Raw genomic sequence first — 11025 nt, forward strand, 5'->3', positions numbered from 1 at the left:
ACAAGTACCGCGTAAGACCCGCTAAAAATAACGAGAAGACAAGTATTGTTAACATTAGGACTGACAAGACGACAAGTAGATGAGAACACCCAAAGAAAAATAGAAGTGGAGGAGAGGAGGGGCAACCTTGAAATTATACTTTATACCTGGGGGCATGCAAACCTCTTGGAATGCAAGCACGGGCGGCTATTTTGTTTTTAGTTTTTTAGGTCCTCCCTTTAAACCTGTAGGTTTAACCCGTTAAACTCGTAGGATTAGCCGATACCCAGCTTGCATAAAAAGAGGGTATGGGGCAAAGCACAGGAAGATGAAGCTCTTTAAAAAATAGGAATCTTCCATGAGACCTTACTACTTTATGACTGGTAAAAACGAGCAGTTTTGGCAAAGTTCATGCTCGTTAAAAAATAAACGCAAAACTGAGCAGTTTTCGCAAGAGTTCATGCTCGTTAAAAAATAAACACACATGTGAGCAGGCTTCCCCCCAGTGTTCAAGCTCATTCAGAAAAAATGAACCGGTAAAAAACCATTTGAGACTGTAAATTCATTAGCCATAAAAGCCTTGGTCGTGTTTGTGCACCGTCACCTCCACTTTTCCTTTGGCCGATCATTCACATCCACTTGATTGTTTACCTATTTTGAGGAACAGCTGCGAAGAGTGATCCCATTTAGCCATCCTTGTAATACTGCCGTGATTGGAAAATTCCAACCTATACCTGGAATCTGCTGCTATCCCTGTTTATCACTCGTTCCTCAAAATACGAGTCTTCTTTGAGCTCTTTTCACTGACTCGTAAAAAATGAAAAGTTTGCCGAGTTTTGGCCTTCCAGCTCGTTAAAAGGACCGGAAGAGCTATCCCTCCTCTAGATTTTAATCTTTTTGGACCTGAGGGATTATTGCACAAAAAGATCGAGCGCTTGTCTGGTTCGGCTCGATAAAGATATCGAACATTCATCCCTTCTGTATTGTTTTATACTTTTTCGGACTTAAGGGATTAGATGACGAAAAAGGACCCCTGGAGTCTACTTTATGTACCCTTTTCAGACTCTCTAAAAATGAAAAGGACTGAGTTGTCTTTGTCGCTGGGCTCGTTAAAAATGTTAGATAGCGACAAACTTGTCTTTAGACAAGAACGAGTTTCCCTATCGCTAGGCTCGTTAAAACATAGCGATGGGCTTGCCCGAAGGGCAGGTTATAGATCAAGCATATGTTATCCTCCTCAAGCTTGACAAAAATAAAGAGGTACTGGTCAGAAATGACTGGGGAAAAATTGGGAAGAACCTCAAAGCTTAATGGTAGCAAGTCGCTCTTGAACATGACACTTTTGGCCTCCATAAATATCGGGTTGGGTTATTATCATTCACCGGTCCCTTCACCATGGTCTCGCCATACCATCCATACATGGGGTAATGCTACCGATCCATCATATCAGTGTCGTTATATGTTCAAGAGATGTCATTCAGAAAGTGTCAACCGGGTCCCATCCACTACCATACATCATCTTTCATCCTTCCATGACCGCCACCCTGAATCATATTTCACAGATCGTTTTCACCATCATCACTAGCTCCGTTCCGTGTCACTGATGTGGGATTCATTAAGGCCCTCCTTTGATGGATCACTTCTTGTCGACATCAGCTCATTATCCAAGAAGTTGATCTAGGAACACCCCCTCGGTACTTTGAAGCTTGCATGCCTCAATGGCAAGTTTCTCACTTCCGGCGATAGGTATACATTAATGACCTTCGACCGGGAGACTTTGCGTGGTGTTCGACGTCAGATCCTATATTCACGCCACGTGAATTGTGCTGCAGTACCTTGAGGGTCATCATCATTATCGGTGATTCCTCTCGCGCTTGTTAACATTTTACATTATTGACTGGTAATCAAGCGATGTCTTTCCATGTTCGACTTCAAGAAATTCTCACATGGATCGACTTGTACTAGAGTGAAGATCGAACAAGTTTGAAGACCCCGGATCTAGTTTCATCCATCCGGGCTGCGATATATATTCAGGAGATAAAAACATAGACATGTGCAGCAGATGAGCATCCTACTAAAAGGATGATAATTAAAAGCAGAGAATTATCCGTCTCTTATCAGACGATCGTCTGTCTATGTACGGCAAATGTATTTATAAAGCTGATCATGGGAAATGCCCGCATCAGCTAGATCATGAAAAGAAAATATGAAAAGATAATGTATTGTATTGTATTTTGTTACAGGTCACCTCCCGACGATTGAATGAACTTCGGATCCTCCTAATAAAGCATTTCACCCGATAAACGACCTCATACTTTAGGGGGCAACTGTTATAGACATTTTTGTGCCTTACAGCATAGAGCATGAAATGTCAATAATCTAAGGGATCCAAAGTCCCAAAACATGTTGTTCTTACCCTTAGAGGAACAAGGTCAGCAAACCACATCACTGCAAATCAGTTCTCCACTGAAAAACACTCAAAAACAGGTCAGTTTTGGATCATTGCAGCTGCTCCACTAGGCATCTGCGCTGCATAGCAGGTACAACAAAGGCTACCTGCGTTGCATAGCAAGTAGAACAAAAGCTACCTGCGTTGGGCGTACTTGGACATGTGGAGGAATCTTTTTCTCAAAAGTGCCAGTGCCCAGGAAGCTTCTAAAAAGACACTTGATGATAAGATTCGCCTAATGATGAGTTAAGAGCTTCTAAAACTCCAAGTGGAAGACAGAAACTCCGAGTGAAGAACTGAAGAACAACTGGAGTTGAAGAGGACAACAAGTCACACATCAAGCTGACTTATCTTCACTCCAAAACTCTATATAAGGATCTCATCCCATGGGATCTGGAGGCCGGAATTTTGTGCAAAGAATTGCTGTTGGTTTACAGTTGTGAGCATTGGGTGATTGCTTGAGGGAGGTGAAGAAGAGATTTCTCTCCGTCGGGAAGGTGATGCTGGATTGGACCTCTCATGGTTGTATCACCGCCTGAACCTTACTTCCATATATTAATAAAGCATTTGAGGTTCTTCTATTCGCATGTGTTTCAATGGTGTATTGTCTTACTTGCGTCTTTGATTTATGCTAATCCTTGAATCGATTATGAATGCATGCCTCTTGTAGTTTCCTTTTCTTGTCTTATTTGCAGGATCTCGTGTAGCTGGGCCCGTGAAAAGACTTGGATCTGGGAGCAAGCGGCAAACGAAGGAGATTGGATCGACCATTTGCGCAAGACATCGGTAAGTGGATCTCTTCCTTCTATCTCTTGCATGTCATAAAGAAGAAACTTTAGATAGCTTTGCTTTCAGTTGTTGCTAAGGAACTGTCACCCTTAGAGTGGGTTAGGGTCATTCCAAGTTGGATACTTTCCCCCACAACACCATGGCGGTCGGTGAAGACCTCAGGTTGTATCAGCATTCCTTGGTTCACTTGACAGTTGCTCTTGTTGCTGCTAGTTGATACCACTCCACCTTATATGTTGCAGTCAGTCATGGCGACATTCTATATGCTGGCACCTGAGTTTGCAGTGTAGTACCATCCTATTCCATCATGTTCAGTTGGTACCTTTTGGGATCAGTCTTTGATATCAGTGATCCGTTGCATCTTTCAGCATCATTGACAGTTTTATATGTGATATTCAGACATGTACTTCCTTATTATGATCAGATGATCCATTATGTATCTCCCAGTCATTTATACTTGTATACTTAGTGGATCCGCTTGTACTTGATATGCGGACATGCTTTAATTTTCCTGAGCATGGGTATGCCCGCCTCAGACAGTGTTTCTTTCTGATCTCCTTTCGGTGGCTTGGCAGGCTGAATTCTGGTGAAGTCCTCCTCGGTTTTTCGACAGAGTTCCTTTCCTTGTACTTACATAATATATTTCGGCCATCATGTTCCCCTTCTGACCTCATACATTAGGGGGCATCTGTTATAGCTCCAAATCTCACTCTTATGGTTTGTGATGCTGCACTCATGGCCTAGGGCAACCCCTCCTTCCAGACCTGGTCCTAAAATTTAAAAAACAGTGTTTTATTCCCTATACGCGACATTGCCCTGAGTTAAACGCGTGTACACGCGGGTCTGTGTATACCCAACCCGCGTGTATGTATTAAAACACTTAAAAAAATAATAAATTCCTTATTTTCGGACGGAGATCGCGGGTTTTACCTGCTGGATCACCTGTTAGTGCCCGTGGCCCAACTGTTCCCAACCAACTCCTAACCAAAAAACTACTTTGGAGATGGTATAAAAAGACATCAAAGGGAAGGCCAAAGGGAGAGAGAGAGGAGAGCAAGATTATTATGCTGAGATTTTCCCCTTAGACCAGGTCTGAAGTCCTTGGTGCTTTCTGCACTTCCCCCATTTTGCATAGGAAACCCTTGTTTCCATGTGTATTGGTGATCATTCATCCTTGATATCATCGTTGAGTAAGACTTGGAAGGAGCTGTTGTTGGAGGCTTGAGGCTGGAACGAATCCGGGAGGAAGCTTTGCTTGGAGCCTGCTGAAGGTGTTCAGGTGATATCTTTCCGTTATATGTACTTTATTTGCCTTTATATATAAAGAAACACGTCTTTGTTCCCGAAACAATCTTTCTTTATGCTTATGAGATTCTTGTTTTGAATTCTTATGCAAGTGGTTACTTAAATATTTTTATAACTAGCCCACGGGGTTTTGGATTGACGGTGAATGGGTGTTCTGTTAAGGCACTCCTTGCGATAGGTCACCGGTTCAAATCCCCCGTGGGTACTTAGGTTAGTCTTAACTTAGAAAAATAAAATAAAATATTTTTATAACTAACTTTATAGCATAAAGATGGTCTATACATAAGTATTTGTACATGTACTGTTGTGTTCTTTGATTTGTTTGTCTTACAGGTCAAAGGAAGAAGAAGGGAACTCCAAGAAGGGTTTGGACCCTAAAGGCCTTCTCGAACGTAGGACCTTAGGTACGTACCCTTAACATTAGAATTTGCTTAAAAGTAAAGAAGATGGCTGTGTGTGTGTTTCTTTGAATAAGCGATTTTCAGTCTGGTAGAGTCTTAGCCCAAAGGACCCTAGGGGTACTTTCCCTTCAGCCACCTATGCAGGTCCGGCCCATAACCACTCCCCAATTAGCTAAGTGCATTAGGAAGGGTTATCAGATTTATGTTATCCAAGTAGGCTATGCTGATTCAAAAGATAAAACAACCACTTTGGACAACATCCCTGTAATACAAGAATTTGCAGACGTATTTCTGGAAGAAATTCCCGGACTGCCACCTAAGAGGGATATAGACTTTACCATTGAATTGATTCCCAGGGCAGCACCGGTATCCCGCACCCCCTATCGAATGAGTACACCTGAACTGACAGAATTAAAAATGCAGTTACAGGAACTGCTGGACAAAAATTACATTCGTCCTAGTGTGTCCCTGTGGGGAGCACCAGTATTGTTTGTCAAGAAAAAAGACGGCACCCTTCGAATGTGCATAGATTACCGTCAGTTGAATAAGTTAACCATCAAGAACAAGTATCCCTTACCTCGGATCGACGAACTTTTTGATCAAGTTAAGGGGGCAACAATATTTTCCAAAATCGATCTGCGATCTGGTTATCACCAAATTCAGATCAAGGAAGAAGACATAGCTAAGATTGCCTTTAGAACCAGGTATGGGCATTACGAATTTGTGGTGTTACCCTTTGGGTTAACTAATGCCCCGACGACCTTTATGTGTCTAATGAACAACATATTTCATCAATATTTGGACAGATTTGTACTGATCTTCATTGATGATATACTAATATATTCTCGCACGATGGAGGAACATAAGGAGCACCTCAGGCTAGTGCTGCAAACCCTTCGGGAACACCAACTATATGCCAAATTTAGTAAATGTGACTTTTTTAAGGAGGAAATACAGTATTTGGGGCATATAATCACGAAAGAAGGAATTGCAGTGGACCCGGAGAAGATAAAGACCATCATGGAATGGCCTGTACCCAAGGATGTGGCAGACATCCGATCTTTCATGGGATTAGCAGGATATTACCGACGTTTTGTAGAAGGGTTTTCTAGAGTAGCCTATCCTATCACCTCCTTGTAGAAAAAAGGAAGAGCTTTTCGGTGGACCCCAGAATGTCAAAAAAGTTTTGAGCAGCTTAAGCATCTACTCACCACTGCACCCATTCTGAATATAGCTGACCCCAATAAGGAATATGTGGTGTGCACGGATGCAAGCAAAGAAGGTGTAGGAGGCATGCTAATGCAGGAGGGCAAGGTGATTGCCTACGAGTCTAGGAAATTGAAAGAACATCAGCAGAAGTATTCTGCCTATGACCTGGAATTAACAGCCGTGATTCACACCTTAAAAATGTGGCGACATTATCTTATGGGCAGGAAATTTTTACTCTTGACAGACCACCACAGTTTAACCAACTATTTCAGCCAGCCCACCTTAAACGCCAGGCAAGCACGGTGGGTGGATTTTCTCAGCAGTTTTGATTTTGAGATCAAACATTTGAAAGGAAAGGAGAATTGGGTGGCAAACGTGTTAAGTCGGAAATTACAATGTTTATACGAAATTTCCTGTAGTGAATGGAAAATCCCTTTTGAGGAAACAAGTAAATAGGCAGCAGAACAAGATTTGGTATATCAGCAAATTAAACAGTAGGTATAGTAGCTGACCAGCCAAGGAAATCAGTCAAGTTACTCAGTAAATGATACTGGACTGCTGAGTTACAAAGAAAGGTTGTATGTACCCAATCAAAACAACATTAAAAACTTACTACTGGATGAATTTCATAAAAGGCATTATGCCGGTCACCCAGGATATCAAAAAATGATTACCTCCCTATGGAAGGAGTACTATTGGCCAAGTATGAAAAGAGATGCAGTTGAATACCTGACTCGTTGCTTGGAATGCCAGCAGATTAAGGCAGAGCATCAACACCTTGCGGGATTATTGCAACCGTTACCCATTCCAGAATGGAAATGGGAGACCATCTCCATGGATTTCATAACAGGTTTTCCAAAAACAAGGAAAAATAATGACTCCATCATGGTGGTGGTGGACAAGCTAAGTATATCGGCATATTTTATACCTGTGCAATCAACCTATAAAGCTGTACAAATTGCTCATATCTTTATGCATAATATATTTAAGCTGCATGGGTTACCTAAAACCATAATCTCAGACCAGGATGTGAAGTTTACTTCAGCCTTTTGGAGGACATTGTTCGGGGAATTAGGAACTCAGCTGAATTTCAGCACAGCTTATCACCCTCAAACTGACGGGCAAACTGAACGAGTGAACCAAGTGGTAGAAGACATGTTACGAGCCTATGTTATGCGACAACCAACTAAGTGGGAGGACTATCTGCACCTAGTTGAATTCGCATATAATAATAGCTACCATACATCCTTACAAATGAGCCCATTTGAGGTATTGTATGGGCGGAAATGTCATACACCTGCAAGCTGGGGTGGGCTAGAAGACCGATTAATGCTGGGACCCGACATGCTTAAGGAAATGGAGGAAATGGTTAAGGAAGTGAGAGTTAATTTAAAGGCAGCCCAAGATAGACAGAAAAGTTTTGCAGACCGAAAGAGGAAGTTTAAGGAATATCAAGTCAGTGACCATGTATATGTGAGAATTCGGGCAAAGAGAAGCACATTACAGTGGAGTGGGTGTGCCAAGTTAGCACCCTGATTTTGTGGACCCTTTCAGGTCTTAGAAAGAGTTGGGCCGGTTGCTTACGAGCTCGCCCTGCCTAGCCACATACGGGTCCACAACGTTTTTCATGTTTCCTTGTTAAAGAAATATGTTTATGACACCAAACATATAATCAAATGGCAGGATATTCAGGTAAGAAGTGGTCACTCATTAACTGATCCTAATATTTCTTGTTTAAAAGAAAACTGACTTGGGATGTTGCCTGCTGCAGGTTGAACCGGAAGGAGAGGTCTTGGTCGAACCGTTGAACATCCTCGACCAAAGAGAAGTAACGCTGTGGAAGCGAGCTATTACCCAAGTTAAAGTGCAGCCGAAGCACTTTGGACCTGACGAGGCCACTTGGGAAGACGAGGAACAGATGAAAAGGCTTATTGAGGGCTGTTCACGACCAAAAGACATCGGGACGATGTCTACTTTCAGGGGGGAAGATGTGATGCCCTAGGTTAAATGTAAATATTTTATTTTACTGCAGTAAATGGTAAACTGAATTGATTGTTACTATCAGTTTGGATTTAATAATATTCCCTGTGTTTATTTAAAAAATAAGTTTTCTTGAAAAACTAGCAACTACCAGGAAGGTGGTTGCTGTGTGTACTCCAAAAAAAATACCTTAACTGCTTTCCTAAAGGAAAAAGTTTTTTCCGGAGGAAAGAGGCGGGGGAAGGGGTTCTCCGCTATGAGGACAGGCAGAGGAGGAAAAACACACGCACAAAAAAAGGGGCTAAGTCTGGTAAGGACTAGATAGCCAACACGAAGGTGTAATGACTTGCTGAGGGTAGTGGCCCGACAAGAAAGCTAGGGGGGAGATTCTGGTCTCGAAGGACGAATCTCAAGGTTGGGTGGCAGACTGGAAGCAAGAAAGCGGTGGAGGCTCAGCTTTTGGAGTATTTGTAAGTTACATAAGCTCAGGTAAGTGAGAAATTAGTTGTAAGCAATTCTGCATAAATGTTGAATGAGGGTAAACGTACTAAGTAGGAAAAATGGTAGTGTAGAAAAGACCAGAACCTGCTATGATTACCACGAAGGTGTTGACTGATAGGATGTATTTTCCTGTTGTTTCTTAAATGTTTCTTCTTATAAAATCGAAAGGAATATCTGTTGTTATTTATTGATTAATCTTTTAAAAAAAAATAGATAGTGGTAGTGAACCTTCTGGGTAATAGGTAGTACTTGGGTACTACAGAACGGGCATAATCACCCCTGTGGTTGAGCTGTTCGTAAACATGGGTGACAATAGTACGGGGAGGGGAAAACTGTGTCATTTTTCGGTTAAACCCTTCGTACAAATTCGAGCAAGAATTAGAGCACCGCTTAGCAGAGTTAATGGGGCCTATAGGAGGTCGTAACCAGTTCATGGGCTGTGGGAGTTAAGCGCTTGTGTGTTCAAAGGAAGGACCGGTTAGTTTCCTTGGCGGAACAACCTTGGACTGATAACCTGAACATTAGAGTTCGTGTGTGGGTCGGTTTGACGATTGTGCATGCACTGACTATGTAAAAACCCTGGATGAAAACAACATCGATTAAACAATCCCTGCTAGAATAAGACTATGGATAACAGTTCCTCCATACCCGAGAAAACCCCTGACAGCAAACTCAGGAAAAAATACCAGTCGAGAGGGTTACTTCGTGAACACCATCCTGAGATGTTGGCCTAGGTTGAACCCCAGGATGGGGTTTTGTCCTGGCCACACTAATTCAGGATAGGGTTTTTGAGTGTAGTAAGGTGTGGGTCTAGTCTTTAAACCCTCAACGACAAGTCCAAGGTAAGTGGGAATTGCTGATACACCTGATAGAGTTATACAGGGATGAGTAAGCCGAACGCAACTGTGCAAATAATGTGTTGAGCGGAACCATTAACCAGTAAATTAAATGTATACAGATAAACGTTGCAACATACATAATTGATATGTGAAATATAACATCCAGGAACGGAAATTTATAGTCATTCATTCAACATCTGATCCAGCACCATAACTCTGAGAGAAGAAACTCATATATATATATATATCTATATATATAGATATATATATATATATATATATATATATATATATATACATATATATATATATATATATACATATATATATATATATATATACATATATATATATATATACATATATATATATATATATACATATATATATATATATATATACATATATACATATATATATATATATACATATGCAGTACGAGCCATGAAATTTAAGCAATCATCAAATATAGAGGACATAGAATACATAAAAATTCCAATCAACTGTTCGTAAGCGAAAGCCAGTCTAGAAGCCAACTGATATCGAACATGCATGACTGCTCTTATAAAATAACAAAATTGAGTTACAGAAATTGCAGAGTAAGCCAGGTCACTATTGAAAATGAAAGAAAACGACATGCATAGGTCTAGTGAATAACAACCTGCGTAGCCCTGGAAAGGGCCAGAGCCTAATACTTTTAACTCAAAAAAACAATACTTTTAGGGCCTGGGTGGAAACATCCATATAAGTATTCGCGCAAACTGTAATTACAGTCAATCATAGTGGCCTATAGGCCAAGAAACAAAAAAAAATACCAAACCCTGGTAAACAGAATATCTTCATACCCGAGGAATTTGGAATGACCAGCTGCTCATCTCTTCCTCCACCCGAGGCCACCTGCAAACCAGCTAGCCGGTGCTAAGGTACCTGCATGCAAGCCACACCTGGGACTTAGGTTTATAAACTATATATGTATAACTATGAGCATTCAGAAAACTACAACAAAAAAGAACATCGGATGATAGAATAGGAAGGGAGCTGGGCGGTGTTACCTGGTACGAAGTCTGGTGGTAGGAGCAAGAGGGAAACTTGAATGCAGGTCCACACATTCGATCTCTAGCGCCGTGATGGTCCAGCCCTCCACCTAGGCAGAGGGCAGAGTAAGTTCCAGAATCCTCTGCGAAGGAATGAGACCCCAACTCGGCTCCAAGGATAGAGTAGGACGACGAGCAACCCTGTTCACCGTTGGATCATTTGACAATATCCTAGCCGTTGATACTCGACGGATCCCAAGGTGGCAGCTGGGTGCTGCCTCACAGCTGTTGATGCCCAAGGATCCCGAGGAGGCAGCTGGGTGCTGCCCACGCCACGTATCCTGGGTGGGACGGGTCAGTAAATGCACAGGTAATGTGAATAGCCGCCCCAAAACCGAGTGTGTATTAAAACTTCATAAAACCCTGTACTGATACCCGAGATATTTAAATGATAAATATTACATGTCAACCCTTAGAATCGTGGTGTAGTTACGGGATTACATGTCTGGACTTTTAATTGGGCCTGGATGTGAAGGTAC

The 11025-nt window shown here is 41.8% G+C and overlaps 1 protein-coding gene across 1 annotated transcript; it reads left to right on the top strand.

The window, feature by feature from the left end:
- The first annotated feature begins 5061 nt into the window (after positions 1–5061).
- On the top strand, positions 5062–8134 carry LOC149183501 (uncharacterized). The gene is made up of 6 exons (XM_089414959.1): positions 5062–5489; positions 5730–6026; positions 6311–6434; positions 7123–7587; positions 7687–7824; positions 7904–8134. Exons 1-6 carry the CDS (start codon positions 5062–5064, stop codon positions 8132–8134), a joined length of 1683 nt encoding a protein of 560 aa, XP_089271085.1.
- The last annotated feature ends 2891 nt before the right edge of the window (positions 8135–11025 follow it).

Source organism: Pinus tabuliformis, chromosome 3_2 (assembly GCF_031772625.1).
Source record: "Pinus tabuliformis cultivar Carrire ecotype Pingquan chromosome 3_2, CPIR1, whole genome shotgun sequence".
In the NCBI taxonomy this organism is placed as follows: Eukaryota; Viridiplantae; Streptophyta; class Pinopsida; order Pinales; family Pinaceae; genus Pinus; species Pinus tabuliformis.

What these genes read in the sequence shown, in the direction of transcription:
- LOC149183501 (XM_089414959.1), top strand. Translation starts at nt 5,062, where the DNA reads ATGCAGGTCCGGCCCATAACCACTCCCCAATTAGCTAAGTGCATTAGG. An exon ending in GGAAGTTTAAGGAATATCAA is followed by an intron (nt 7,588 to 7,686) that starts GTCAGTGACCAT and finishes GGACCCTTTCAG; the next exon opens with GTCTTAGAAAGAGTTGGGCC. An exon ending in TCAAATGGCAGGATATTCAG is followed by an intron (nt 7,825 to 7,903) that starts GTAAGAAGTGGT and finishes TGCCTGCTGCAG; the next exon opens with GTTGAACCGGAAGGAGAGGT.